This window comes from Kogia breviceps, chromosome X, assembly GCF_026419965.1.
Source record: "Kogia breviceps isolate mKogBre1 chromosome X, mKogBre1 haplotype 1, whole genome shotgun sequence".
NCBI classification, from domain to species: Eukaryota; Metazoa; Chordata; class Mammalia; order Artiodactyla; family Physeteridae; genus Kogia; species Kogia breviceps.
In genome coordinates this window covers 110,248,775-110,264,486 of record NC_081330.1, presented here as the reverse complement: position 1 = coordinate 110,264,486, position 15,712 = coordinate 110,248,775, and the positions used below count along the sequence as shown (strand labels likewise).

The 15,712-nt window shown below is 36.2% G+C and overlaps 1 protein-coding gene across 1 annotated transcript in view; it reads left to right on the top strand.

The window, feature by feature from the left end:
- IL1RAPL1 (interleukin 1 receptor accessory protein like 1) overlaps positions 1–15,712 on the top strand; it is a 1,372,082-nt gene that overhangs the window by 223,776 nt on the left and 1,132,594 nt on the right. The window contains exon 2 of the mRNA XM_067024255.1: positions 369–474. Coding sequence (XP_066880356.1) covers positions 393–474 — 82 coding nt within the window. The 5' untranslated portion in view covers positions 369–392. The remainder of the gene's footprint in view (positions 1–368; positions 475–15,712) is intronic.

The following is a 15,712-nucleotide window of genomic DNA, read 5'->3' as shown; positions in this document are numbered from 1 at the left end:
CTTCCCGGACCAGGGCACGAACCCGTGACCCCTGCATCGGCAGGCGGATTCTCAACCACTGCGCCACCAGGGAAGCCCTTGTTTCCACTTTTTAAGTACAGTTCCATCCACTAAATAAAGAGAAATTGTAAACCTTAATTGAGCATAAGATTTTAAAACATTGTAGGGGGCCTATAGAGACATAATTTTGGTATTACTGGTTTTGAACCCCAAGTTCCTAAGGGAGAAAGAATACGGATTCTGTTCACATTCTTTCTATTTGTGGAATTAATTGCCCCAATTGTGCACGATTAAAAGCCTAACAGAAATCTTATTATATTGCTATGTGTTTTTTAAATGTGTGTTTTTCTTCTTTATCTTTGCTTTAGGGAACAGCATTTAAGAGCTGGAAGATGAGAGCTCCAATTCCGCACTTGATTCTCTTGTATGCTACTTTTACTCAGAGTTTGAAGGTTGTGACCAAAAGAGGTTCTGGTAAGCAGTGTTCCTTCCTTTTCGCTCATTATGGCTTGAAGTGCTGATGCTACATTTACACATGTACCATTTGTGGAGAGGTTGAGAATTAACAAGGATCCATATTGTGGAAATACTGTAGATTTATCTTTAAGTGAGTGGAGCGTAACTCACAGGGAATTAGAAAGGTTGGAGTAGGTTGAAAAAGATGTGGCTTGTTTTTTTAATTACTATGAATTGGAATGAATTCAGTACCAAAAGCTTGCGGTTGGTTTCATTTTATAGTATGATTTTCAGCATTCTGTATAAAGAGTGTCATTTAAATTTCTGCATGGAAATACTGTGAATTTTTTTTCATGTTAACATTTACCGTCACCATTTCAATGTCAGCTATGCTTAGGGCAGATTCTTTTTAGGATTTTACTTCAGCTGATTGCTTAATTATTTTGCAAGTATTTTAAAAAACCACCAGAGTTATTAAAGAAAGTGTCATGGGGAAGCATCCTAATATGTTAGTAGGAAATATAGAGGTAAAGTAGAATGGTAATATGAGAACAGCTGCTAAATAGAATAATCTTGAGACTTAAGGAAAATTTTACATGTTATACCTCTTGGTTTTCAGTTGGCTGTTGATACTTGGAGTTAGAAAAATGTATGAGACAATTGAATAAATACTGTTATCTGTGTGAAGTTATATTATGTCTAACAAGTCACTGATAATGCAAAGGCTTACCACACTCACATTTTACAGGGAGGGGGTAACAGAATTTTTGAAGCTATAGCTTTGGGGTACAGTGGAGGAAGGAATGTACTGTGTTTAGTTGCTAGCACTAGAATGTGTTATCTGTTCTAGAGAGACAGTGGGAAAAAGAAGATACCATGTGCAAGAGGCCACAGAGTGTTGTGGTATCAAGAATCGCATGAACAAAAGTATCTTTGGAATTCAGAATGGAGAAGGAATGAAAGGACTGAGATGGGGATGCAGCAACCATTCTCAGTCCCTTAGGTTAAGAGGGTTCAAACTCATATTTGATTCTATAATGAAAAGGGCCCCATGCAAGGGAGATAGGGAGCAGTCTGCTCTCATGAGCCCCACCTTTGGAGAAAGTCTGGGGAGGGACTAGGAAGTACTTCGTGCATGCTCAGGGGGATGACAGTACAGGGATGAGAGTAAAAGGAGTTTGAGCCCATTGGCTCTAGAACTTTTTGGTTGTTGTATAGCTGTTGTATCTGCCATTGATGTGGTTGTAGGCAATATGAAAAGAATAGTGTTTCTTTGTTTACACCTTATTTCGTCTGTTCCTCTTGGTGGATATTTTTGAATGAGAGAAAGCCCTCGGGCAGGATCATGATGTAGTAGCTTTTGCATAGCATATCCATGGAAGTTGGAGTAGGTAGAAGGGGGAAGTAATTGGTGGTGAAAGCTGCGATATTTTCTAGAATAGCAGTTAAAAGTTAGTTAAAAGCACTTAACATGGCTCTTTGAGGTATTGGCCACATAGAAGAGAAACACTCATCTGTATAAGTATTATAACAAAATGAAACTTTGCAAAATGGAAATACTGATTGAGTCTTGAAAACTTCATTTTTCTGGTGGTTATACTTTATTACATAATTTGAAAAAATTTTTGTATATGTTAAATCTATGTTTTATTTATCAAAATGCAAATGTGATTTTTTTCCATCATCAAATAGTTGGTGACAGCTCCATTCTGTATACTAATATGGGGAAAATTCGTATCTCCTTCTGCTCCAGAGACCTGAGAAAACTCAGTGACCTAAGTTCAATTTTTATTTTATTTTAATGATCTGATTACTTTAGGAGGGTGGTAATAAAATGCTGCCCTAAGGTTGGCAAAAGTTCTCAGACCTTGTTCTCTTCTATTTACGAATAAAGTTGTCCCATAGCTATTTAATACGTCCAAAACTGAATGTGTTTCATATATAATATTGTAAAAATGACAAGGCAGGTACTGAGATTTAGTGGCATGTTTGATTTGTTTACTTTTCTGTATAATGTGAATTAAGATAGCTTCCCCCCAGTATCTGTGTTAACGTCTCACTGGATGGAAGTTTGTTTGATTTTTGAATATTAAGTGTGTAATTTAGATAACATTACTTTACCCATATACTTTCATAGCTTGCACTCATTTCAGCTGATGCCTGTTACCATGGCACCTTTGTTGAAAGAAGCAGATATGTAGCTTACTGAAGAGCATCATTACTGATCTCCGTAGATCAAGTATAAGAGGAGCGCACTCGGCATCTTCTCCTTAAAAGATTAATGGCTCAATCTTCATGTGCAGCCCAACCTATAAAACCAGAGGCACCAAGGCCAGGGAATAAAAATCAATTTTTGATGTTTGATCTTGCATATTAACCAAGAGGGATACTTATCCTTGTTCTTTCTTCTTATTTAATTCTCTTTTTTATTTTCAATTTTGTAAACCTTTTTGAAAGTTCAGTAAACATGATTCAAAACCCAATGTTTTTCATGTGTCTTTGCTAGAATATTATTTTTAATTCACTGTGAGCATTAGAAAACCAGAACTTGCTATTTTAATAACCAAGAATATATTAAGTATGATTATATTGCCCACAGTGACGCTGAGTTTTTTAAGGCACGTTAATTATGTATGGTGTTTACTTTAGGTAAACACATATGGTCATTCCATAAAAATTTAGAAGTAGGTATTTGCTTCTCATTAATAGAACTAATTTGAAAGCAATAGGAGCTCTTCATACACAAGCTGGAGATCTATTATTTTTATCACACTGGCTTACACCCCCATTGCTAGTAATTTAAGGAACAAATTAAATATAAAAAGGCAATTATATTATCATAACATTCTTGATTGAAATATTAAAAATTCAACTTTATAATGTTTTAAATAGCACTTCGTGTATGTGTATGATTATAACAGTCAAGGATTTAGTCTGGTCTCTCAGGTAATGTTCTGAAGTTTTGCATACATTTAGAATCAAGGCCTTTAATATCTATGGGAGCAGATATTCAGCCTTTTTTACACAATAGATTTTTCTCTTGGAACAATTTTTTTTACCTTGTTTTTAGTTTTTATAAGCAACATTTGAAGAAAGAGGTAAAAACTATCAATATTCTCCTCAAGTGCGTGAAGCATTGTAGCAATCAGAGTTGCTGTCATTTGTAGAATTCTGTACGGAAACCACATGTAAAACAAATTCTTGCTTGGAGGGTCTTTGCATCTCAACCAGTTTAGAAAGGTTAACTTAGTGTTCTTGTTGGTTGGTTTCTTTGTCTGTCTGTTTCTCTCTCTCTCTCTCTCTCTCTCTTTCTCTCTCTCTCTCCCTCCCTTCTTTCCTCCCTCCCTCCCTCTTTCCATTTTCTTTATTAGTGTATTTGTCTGCAAATGAAATAATCTATCTGTTTTGAATATTTCCATTGTGTCTTTGTAGAACTTGTTTTTAACTATAAAAATATCACCATTAGTTTGCTTGAAGGGTTAAAGTCTATGAAATTCTATTTCTTTACAAGGTCATTCCAAGAGGATAGTATGGCCTCTGTTAATAATGACTGTTCTTAAATATTTATTTTTCTTTTGTGTAACTAAGAGAGTTTGGAATAGGATTCAGGGCAGGAAAATAATCTATACATACAAAGTATTATTAGTATAGCACTTTTGGGTAACTGAAGTGTGAGTTGTGATTTGGCCTAAGAGTTTGGGACACTGGAGAGAAATGAAGCTAGAGGGACCTGGAGGTAGAGATTAGGGAAGAGGAAGAGATCTAGACCTTTTGTCTGTTTCTCCGTGCTCTCACATCCATCCCTAGAATATAAGATGACAAGTGCAAGAACCATGATTTATGTATGCTTATAACCTCTACAGTGCCAAATATGATGTGTGTTTCAGAGTCAGGGTTCAAGGAACTGTCTTAATGAAGTAATGATTATGTGAATGAATGAATGAGTGGCTTTAATGTTGAGCCTGGGTTATATCAGTATTAGAAAAATAAAGGTAAAATAAAGACATTTAAGAAAAAATGTTTTTTTATTAAATAGAAAGTAGTATAATGTATAATATGAGACCACTGAAGCAAAAAATGTCTAAGATATGCTAAGGGTTTATATGAAGACAATGAATCTTTGCAAATCATGAGTGTTTTCATGAGGTTGAAATGCAGTTCAGAATCTGTTAGAAGGGCAGGAAAATGATTCTTTAAATATTATTATATTGAAATTTTACTAGACTTACTGCTGCTTTAAAGAAGTATAGTCATCATGCAGACGTTTTCGTTTTAATAGTATTGTTCAACATTGACCACCATGAAAAAGGGTGTAGTTCATGATTACTGATAAATGAAACGTAAGCAAATGACTTCAGAATAGAAAAAAAAGTATTCACAATTATTAGCGCGTATGGAGAAGAGGAAGTGACTATAATATATAATGCAAAGATTACATCTTATTCTAGAACATATTTAAGAATCATTAAAGCTACCAAAAGCAGCCAGCTATTAGAGAGTAAAAGGGCTACCACAGGGAGTTGATCTTTTCTTCTAGAAATTGACAATGGACACTTGTTTGTGTAAAATGATTTAGATGCAATTCTTCCTGACAGCAAGAGGAAAACAAGTCTCTTGAGGGTTTCCCAGACTCATAACTGTAAGCCCAGATAATTTGTAAAAGATACGGGTAGTTAAATAACCAAAGACACAGTTTAGGTTCTAATCTTTGTGTGTGTTATTTTTGGATCATCATTTCTTGAAGTAAAAGAAATTATGCTACTGTATAAAGAAAGGGAGATTTAACTGAATAGGAGCGAGAAAGTGGGGTGTTTCCACCTCATGCCAATGTGATTTATGTGTATCAGCTCTCTTGGGTGTTCCTGGATGTCAGTGAGCTTAATTCCACATGATTAAGAGACAACCTAGTCCCCCAGCATCTGCGTGCGTTTTATTATGTTACCAAGTGTTTATTCCCAGTTTGTCAAACATGTCAAAAAGTACGAAACATTTCTCCTATTTTTCCTTTAAGGTAACTTCTGAGGCTTTTTTCCTTTACTTTTTGAAGTTAAAAAAAAGTGCACTCTACTTTTTCTTGGGAAAAAACATCCCTCTCTTCTATTTATCTTGCTTTTTAAAATAAATTTTGCAATTAGATCTAGAATAATTTTAATGTTCATTTGAAATGTTTTTAATTAGAAAAAGTCTAACAAACAAATGGACCTTACACTGGACAAATACAATAAAATTATCCAGTATCTTTGTTTAATAATCGTGTGATATACTTAAGAATTTCACCATAAACTTACTTGTTCAGTTTTAGTTGTCAATACGCTTTTACATACTGTTGGCATAGACTAACATCAATTGTGGAGACTGCTGCCTGGTTCATGGTGAATTTACATGTAGAAGATAAAAGACAATATGGATGAATCTTGCAAGTTGAGTAGGATTTCAATGGGGAGGGGACTATCCCAAGTTAATGAATATATCAGTAGGACAGTGTATCATGGGGATAATGAATGGTATATTCCTCTGCATATTGAAAGGGAGAAGTATAGGAGAGGCAGCAGCAGGGAGGGGTCAGTCAGTGGTAGGCATTTTAAATCATGTTACAAAATTGATGTTCAATCTAGAGACAGCACAGAGGTGACCACTGCTTGACCAGAGGTTGAACCCCTGATCCATGGGCCATCTACTGTAGGCTTGAGGGTGATCCATGAGGTGGCTTGGAAATTAGGGACACTGTTGTGTTAGTATCCAATTGCTCCTTTAACAAATTACCAAAAATTTAGTGGTGTAAAGCAACACAAATTTATCATCTTATAGTTCTGGAGATCAGATGTCTAAAATAGATTGGTAGGGCTGAGTTCTTTGTGCAGGCTCTAGGGGAAAATCTCTTTCAGTGTCGTTTCCACCTTCTGATGACTACCTGCGTTCCCTGGCTCATGGTCCCCTATCACTCCAACCTCTGCTTCAGTCATCACATCTCTTTCTCTGCCTCTGACTTTGCTGCCTCCCTCTTTCCCTTAGAAGGACCCTTGTGATTACATTGGACCTGCCTAGATAATCCAGGAAAAACTTGCCATCTCAAGATGCTTAGTTTAATCAAATCTGCAAAGTCCCATTTGCCATGGGATATAACATAGTTATATGTTCCAGGGATTATGTGGACATCTTTGGGTGCAGTATTCTCTCTGCCACAATTGATAATTTTGTCAGTCAATCAAACAAACTGACTGAATTTAGACTAGAGGTTAGAGAAAGAATGGTCTATCAGGAGTTAGATGGGAATGGGGGAGACAAGAAAGGGAAGTTGAAAATTTTTGCTGAAGGGGCGATGTGATCTGTGGTCTATGATAAAGAGAAGGAATTGGGGAGAAAAGGAGGAAAAAGGAAAACAAAACAGGACAAAGAAAGAGGGAGGCTGGGAAGGAGAAAGAGAAGAAACAGAATCTAGTGAAGCTTTGGATCTTGATAACTTTTAAGACTCATCTGCACCCAACAAATACACTTTCAGAAATAACCCTTTTTCCTTGTGGAATCCTAAAGGAGTCTGCTTTCCTCTTGACCATAAATGTTTGACACAAAAATGATTTCCTGACTCTGACAGCAGTGAGAACAGGGAAGACAGAAGACAAAGTAGCTTTAAAGTTAGAATCCATTGAGTTTGAGGACTAGAAGTGGAACGTTTGAAAAGAAGAGATGGAGAAAATAATTCTGCAATAGGAGGATTGCAGTGCCGTCAATCATATTAATGGTCTTCAAAGAACAGAAACTTGGAAGAACCACTTAAATAAAGGGCCTGTCAGTAGGTCTTTGTGACTGAGGTGAAGCCCCGAAAGTAGATGGGGCATAGAGTATAAAGGGTTTCATATGTACTGCAAGGGATTTGGGGTTTTATCTTCTAGAACAAAAACTTTTGGCTGAGCTAGTTAATTACTCTGCAGATCCCTTTAGTAGAGAATTTGGTCTTTGAGTTAGGCCTCTGATTTGCAGATCTGCTTATTGTGGTGTCTTCTATACACCATAGAGATGAAAGTCCTTGATATATATGTGATATCGCTATACAAATGTTTGTACCAGTCCATCAGTAAAGCTGCTTTTACAGAGGAGGAAACACAGACAATCAAGCTATAAAGGGTCACACATGAGAGTGACATGGTCAGATCTGTTTTGGGACAGATAATAGTCCCTGTAGGAAAGACTGTAATGGGATTCCAGAGTGATGGTCAGGGACTCGATAAAAATGATGTTCCACTGTACTAAGGGGCCTGAAAAACAAACAGTCACAGGGGCTGAAAACATGATTTTGAAGAAGAATAAATGGGGTCTAGTGAATATTTGGAGTTGGGTTGTGAAATAATTTGAGGAGAAGTTATATTGATGGTGTTGTCAATTCCAGAGAGAGGAGGATGAGTTTTTTCAGGGATAGGAGATGGAGTGAGTTCAGTTTGGAGCACATGAGCTGTGGCAGTCATTGGAAATAATAAGCTGATGGATTGCTTGGTCTGGAGATGTATGAGTTTCTTATGGCTGCTGTAACAAATTACCACAAACTGGGGGACTTAAAACAACAGAAATCTATTCTCACAGTTCGGGAGGCCAGAAGTCCGAAAGCAAGGTCTCAACAAGGCCACATTCCCTCTGAAGGCTCTATAGGAGAATCCTTCCACGTCTCTTCCACCTTCTGATGGTTCCTTGGTTTGTATCTGCATCATTCCAGTCTCTGCTTCCATCTTTACATGGCCTTCTCCTCTATGTCTCTAGTCTCCCTTGCCTTTCTCTCATAAGGACACTTGTCATTAGATTTAGGGTCTACTTGGATAATCCAGGATGATCTCGTCTTGTGATCTGAAAGAAGATGTCAGTTAAAAAATATACGTATAAATATTACACAGAATCAGTATATTATTGATATAAGGGCTGTTTATTTTGTAGTTTGTTTAACTCTTAGAAATTATTGCTTTTGTTATTTTTTTCTATTTAGGTACAACAAGTATAAAGCTCTTGGTCATGATAATAAGACCAAGATCTTCATTATACTATAGAAAGGATAAAATTTTCTCCAATGAAAAATTCTTTGATCTAGATTTGAAATATGTTTGCATAGACTAATCTCCTGAAGGTTGGATAATACTGATTCAGTTTTCATCCCCTTACTTCATACAAACAGGTGGGAAAGGTGGCTTCCAAGTGTATTAAAATTTTCTACGGTTAATCATGCTACTGCAGAACATTTCTACATAAAACGAGTATTGACATGCCAACTTTTGTCTACAGCAGTGATCACTAAAAACACATGCTTTGAGTTATTTTTACAGAAGTGATTTAGGTTGTTCTGGTGAATATTATTAAACCTGCAGAGTTGGAAGTTAAGAAATTTGGATTTCTATCCAACCCCTAGTAAGCCTTGCTGATTGGGGACAAGTCCTTGCACCTCTCGGGTCCTCAGTTTCCTTTTTCATAAAGTAAAAGTTTTGAACTGCAACATCATCAGTGGAAATAGAAGTTTATCCTTCTGTTCATTTCACAAGCATTTATTGAACACCATGAATGCATACTCAGTACATAAAATGGTACCTATTTTCTGTAACATTGTTTACATTTTTGCACATTGATCAAACAAATTTAGATGGGCAGAGTCTGTAGCCAGAAATAGGTGGCTACATTTAACTTCATGCTACACAGTTTTCCTAAAGCCACAGAGCAGAGGGTGTAATCAGTTTAAAACAGAGGTTCGATTAAGGAAAAAATTATGATTTTTGTCTTGTTAAAAAGCACATGCTGTATAGTTACAAAGCTCAAGTAAAAATAAGGTACTTTTCCTTGCAGGTGGTGATATGTCTAAGTGAAATTAGGTTTGGCAGTTCAAATACTAAGCCATGTTTTAGCCTCTTTTTGCTTATTTATAAATGGCAAATTTCCTTTTGTACAGTTGTAGTCTCTTAAGACATCTAGAGTGCTGCATTGCATGGAAAATGTTGCCTTAAAGAAATGACAATGAATAACTTTGGTAAACTTTGAAATCTCTGAGGTTATACATAAAGATTTCTTTAAAAAGAGTGTGTGAGGCTCTTGTGGGTATCCTAAACACTATTCACTGATCATTTATATTTTACAAACTAGTAAAATATTTTCCTAGTAGTATTGCTACCTTGATTTCAGTGAAGTTCTATCATTGGTATTTTACTTTGATTCCTAAAAGTATGTTCCAGTTACTTTTGTATTTCACATATGATATGAATATGTTGTGAACGATAAAGGAAAATTATTTTTATCAATGATAAGAAAAGATTTAATATTCTGACAAATTAATATTTTTTCTTCAGTATATTTTCATATTAGAAAAAAGACAACTTCAACTTGAAGATTGATTCTTCCAGTTTTTCCTGTTAATGTGTCCTATAAAGTAATTAGACTCTCCAGTGCCATCTGGTGGCTTTTCAGAGTTGGTGAAAATTCAGTAATAATCACAGAAAGAACAGAGAGAACAAACATGAGAAGAAAACTTCTAATAAATTATTGTTCAGAAATTATTTTAATTGACCCTAATATTTTCCAAATATTTTTCTCCAATTTACTGCCTTATGTTTAAAAAAAGTATTTAGATTTCTGTTCTTTTTAAAGATATTTTTAATAGAAATTTTCACTGAGATTTAAGGAGACAAAAAAATTGTATTTTTAGTGATAGCATCATCATATCAGTCTGTAGCTCTGTATTATCAGAGTTCAAATTATGCAGACAAGTGCATTCATACTATAAAGTATTTTAAAAATTATTAAAAAAATATGTTGCTGCCATTAAGGTCTCTTTATTGTAATGATTCAGGTATCAAAAGGAAGAAAAGTCAGTAAAGATTTATCATTTGTTCACTAAATAAGAGCTGCTGGTAGGATAAGAACAGGATAATAAGAACATGGAAGGATGAATGTATGATAAACCACTTAGATTTTCCTGCTGGTCTAGAGGTCTGGGCCTGGAAGAGGAGGCTGAGGGGTCCGAGATGGTCAAGCTAATATAAAGCATTAGTCATCAGGCAAAATTAACTTGAAAAAGCAATGGCTCTTACCTGCATATCCCAAGAGAATGGGGTCCAATTTGAAAGGAAATTCTTGGTTGGCAATGTTTTGTATTTAAAAAAATTTTCCAAAGGGCTTTAGCTATTATAAATATATTTTCAAATTAAAGGCATATATTACACATACACACACACAGACAAATACTAACACACTAAAAATCTTGGAAGAGGATTTCTGCTTCCATTTATGAGTATTTATATATATAATGCATACAGCTATATTTGCCTGTTAGTTTCTTTTAGGGTTTTATGTATTTCTGACCTAATGTTGAAGCCCCTTCAGCTTCCCAAAGGATAAAGTAATAGGTTCTGCATACAGTTGTTAACAAACATTTATCGAGTTCCTACTGTACTACGTGCTCAAATAACATTGAGTGACATCTGCCGTTGAATTGGACTTTTGGATTCCTTTGTTCCTTTTAGAACAAAATTATAGGAAGCTTTAGTAAAAGAATGTGAAATGCTTTATCTTTGTTAGGTTTGATCACTTCATTCTTCATTTTCCACATCCATGAATTATATTCTGAAAATTGTTGATATAGTTCCCACGTAGCTTTGGTGATTATGGTTTTGGAAGCATATGGAGTGCTTAATTTTGTAGCTGCATGCTTTTTTACATTATAAAACCCATGTAGCTGTCATAACTTTGGAACTGGTGGTGCTATAGGCATTGTCCTTTCATATTCACTAGTCAGTTATAGTTGCTCTTTTATACTTAGCATATATTTTTCAAACAAAGCATACTATAAACAAGCAATTTGAATTATTCAGAGGATTAGAAAGATGAACAATGTACTATCTCTGTTGTTAAAGATCTTGCAAAAAAATAAGTGATATGAGACATACAAGTGTAGTGTACTAGTTCACTATTGATGCTGTAAAAACTACCACAAACTTAGTGGCTTGAAACAACACAAGTTTATTATCTTACAGTCCTCGATGGCAGAAGTCCTAAAATCAATCAAGGTGTCAGCAAGCCTGTATTCCTTCAGGAGGCTCCAGGGGAGAACCTCTTTCCTTGTCTTCTGTAGCTTCTAGAAGCTATCTGCATTCCTTGGCTTGTGGCTCCTTCCTGAACTCAAATCCAGTGGCATAGCATCTTCCAAACTCTCTCTCTGACCTCTACTTCCGTTGTCATATCTCTGATTCTGACTCTTCTCTCTGTCTCTTACAAGGACCTTTGTGATTACATTTAGGGTCTATATGGTTAATCGAGAATAATCTCTTCACCTCAAGATCTTTAATCACATCTGCAAAATCCCTTTTGCCATGTAAGGTAACATATTCACAGGTTCCGGGAATTAGGACATGGAAACCTTTGGGGACCATTATTTTGTCTATCACAGAAGTACATTAGAGTAACTTTTACATGAAAGAGTTTAATATGGTTGGAATACATGTACATTTGGGCACAGTATGGGTGAAAGAAGGAGGAAGTGTGTCAGGAGAAAAGGTGGAAAAAGAGCCATTTCACAAAGGACTTTGTATGACATGACAAGAAATGTGAATATTATCTTGTAGGAAATCAGGAACCACTGAAGAAATTTAAGTAGGTGTGTAACAGGATTAGCCTGACCAGATAGATTGGAAAGAGCTCTGAGGCCAGAGAGTGGGAAATGGGGCCAGTAGTCCAGGTGAGAAAGTCGTGAATTGAGGTGGTAATATTAGGAATAGGAAGGAAGAGATGGGTTTGATTGCTAGTACAATACAGAATTCATAAAAACCAGTGGCTGATTGTACAGTGGAGAGAAAGAGAGGTGGAAGGTGATTCCAGTTGCTTTTATTAAATTTAAAATTCCTTTGAGAATTAATAGCTAATTTTGTATTTCTAGTCTGTATTCTTAGTGGACAAATAAATTTATAGGTTTTCAATATGGTGTACATTTTCATGGTTTGGGTTCAGACTGGCCCACCCTACATATGACATCAAAACCTCATTTTGGAGCTAAACCCCTCTCTTGTAGTAGATCTCTCACATAGAGCAGCAGTCCCCAACCTTTTTGGCACCAGGGACCGGTTTCATGGAAGATAATTTTTCCACGGATCGGGGGTGGGGGGATGGTTTCCGGATGATTCAAGCGCATTACATTTATTGTGCACTTTATTCCTATTATTATTACACTGTAATAGATAGTGAAATAATTATACAACTCACCATAATGCAGAATCAGTGGGAGCCCTGAGCTTCTTTTCACTTGTCACTCACTGATAGGGTTTTGATAAGAGTCTATAAGCGATTGATTTATTATGGTCTCTGTGCAGTCAAACCTCTCTGCTAATGATATCAGGGTTGTGGACCCCTGATATAGAGCATCTTCCTAAAGTACCTGTTTCCTCCTCAGAGTTCTTTCCACTTTCTTCTATCATATGTGTTTGTAGTGGAGGATTGTATCAATGAGTCTTCCTTTGCTAATTTCATTGACCTACCTCAGATGAACGCAAAGGGGCAGTTTTAAAGGTGTCAGGCTTTTAAAATATATTGTAACACATGACATATGCATACCTACATGCATATACACATGTGCCCACATACACACATGTATATGTACAAATATACACACAGTTACCTATTCATTCACAAAACACACTTATCAAAGAACCGCCATGTGCCACGTGCTGAGGATTCAAAAATGATTAGGATATGTGATTGCTGCGCTTTTTAACCTCTGTGTTTTGTTTACCCAACTAAATAGTATAAGCTCATGGAGTGCAAAAATATCTTATACATGTTTATGTCTTTTAGAATCACTGTGCTTAAAAGGAGTCATTGCATAATTAGTGCCCAATACATATTTGTATTTGATTGCTGGATTTAAGCACATCGACGGAATCTCATCACAACACTCTGTTTTCTGGTGGCGGTTTATGTGCATGTCATGTCATAACTCTTCTCCAATATGGGAAGCTCCTTGAAGAATGATCTCTATGTAGTTTAACTTCATAACCTTTACAAGCCCTTACCCAGGGCCTTGCACATAGTGTTCTGTGACTGATTGTTACATGAGCATATGAATGACTTTAACTTACATGAAATCAATAGTTTTATCCGAGTTACCGTTTCTTTGGAAAGGGAGAATTAAATTTTTTCTTTAGCTGTTAGGATGACCTGACTATTCATGCTTATGGTATGTGCTTGCCTCCTGGAATTGTGATAGCTGAAGCCAGAAGCACTGAGGCTGCCCTGGGAAATGGATCTTGAGGTGTGGCATTTCTTTTGCTCGGAAGAGCAGCTTTTCAGTTACTTCCTTGTAATGGAAATTGTGCAGCTTTTTATTCCTTCTTACCCTTGGAGTCGTGGCCACATGTGTGCATATGTAGGTCACTCCATGAAGGAGGACTGGATGCAAGAAAGGAATCCTGCGTGGAAAGGTGCCTGCCAGGAGCGGAGTAGGCGCCAAAGCAGCTGTTCAGTGTTGCCATGTGTCCCAAGAGAGATCACAGCAAACCCTAGGAATGCTGGGCAATAGAAGTGGCCTACGACATTGAGGGTGTTTTATTTTAATTCAGAACATGAATTAGTTCAATTTGGCAACTCACACGTTCATTCTGCCACTCTGTAACTGACATGCAGCTCTGCAGTGAACAGTGGTGACTTACTGTTTCTTTCAAAGGCATGTTTTTGCTTCTTTGGGAGACTTGCTTGGTCTGTTTTGTTCAGTTTTTAACGATACATGATTTTATTTTAAATTTCATTGGAAACTGCTTTGTATCCTAGGGTTTCCAGCTTTCTCTGAATTGAGAGGAGGTTATTACCTTCTAAGTTTTCAATTAGGAAAACAAAACTAGTTTGGAAGCTCCGTTGGGATCTTGTAAAACCTCTCAAAGCATGTTTTGAATGAGACAATTTTTGTGCAACTAGCTCTAATTGTCTGAGATGAGACAGTCTACAGAAGCTAGTTGGAGAGGGTCTCATTCTGTAGTATGCATGGGGTTGATAAAACAATAATTTTGCTTCTTTGGCTTTTTTGTTTGCTGGTTTTTAAGATTATTTTGAGGGTTAGTTGTTTGTTTAGTGCACCCTTCCTTTCAGTACTTAGTACGTTTAAGGGGAACTTTTTCAAGTTTAACTTCCTTATTCTCTAATGATAAGGTTCAGGCTTTGGGTTCACATATAAACCCTTCTCAAATTCTGCGTATTGTTCCTAAATCCACATCCATTCTGTTGCTTTAATATGGAATTAGTAAACTATTAAAGACCTTGTATCCCCTTGTGCTTTACCTGCATGTGATACTGGATTCTTTTTCAGTTTAATGTTTGTGTTCTGAATAAAGCTGGCAGGTACAGAATAGTATTTATCACATTTTCTTTCCTATGATCACCACCTGAGTGATTACATTGTTGCCATATTCTGAATTAGACAAGAACATATGCTTGACTAAACTGATGCCTCACGTAGAAACTTGCATGTAATGAATTTTATTTGTGTAGTTATTTTAATTTTTGATTACATTCTTTGGTTTTAGTTTTATGTTGTTTATGCTTCTCCAAATCTGTTCCTTCATGACTTAAAAAATCGATTTCTCTGAAACTTGGAAACTTTTGCAGACCTCGTATCATCCTAACCTGAAGAAGTCAGGCTTGGTATAATTGAGGAAGAATATTTAAACTTTATAGGTACATGCCATTAGTTCTCTTATCATCCTGAATTTGATTTACAGTTTATAATATTTATCTTTTAATAAACAGTTTAGTTTAATGGGAAAAATAGAATCATATTGACACTTCCTTAGACATAATTGGAAGGTTTTCCGGAAAGCTCTCTCAGATTATCTTTTCTACAAATCTTCTGGTGATGCTTGACAGCTCTAGAGGAAAACTCTCCATTAGGTGGAAGGGGGAAGAGTCCCAAGGAGGAGGCTGCTGAGAGCACAGGGTAGGGAAAGTTTCTGAGGCAGAGTAATGAGTAACTCATGATGATAGAGACTCGTGTCTTCTAACCACTCCTTTCTGTGCCTAGTGCCATACTTTCCATTACACAATTTGGTCATAAAATCAAACCAGTTTTCCTCACAGTAGAATGAGGTAGGATCATGAAGAAGAGGGTAGAAAATGTCAGTGGACAACATGGCTTAAATCAAACATGTTTCTGTTGTGAAGAAACCTTGAGAAAAAGTTCAAGACCAGGAAAAAGGATGTTACAACCAGATGTTCTGATTTAAGGAAACTATGTAGATGCTGTTTGAGATCATTTTAA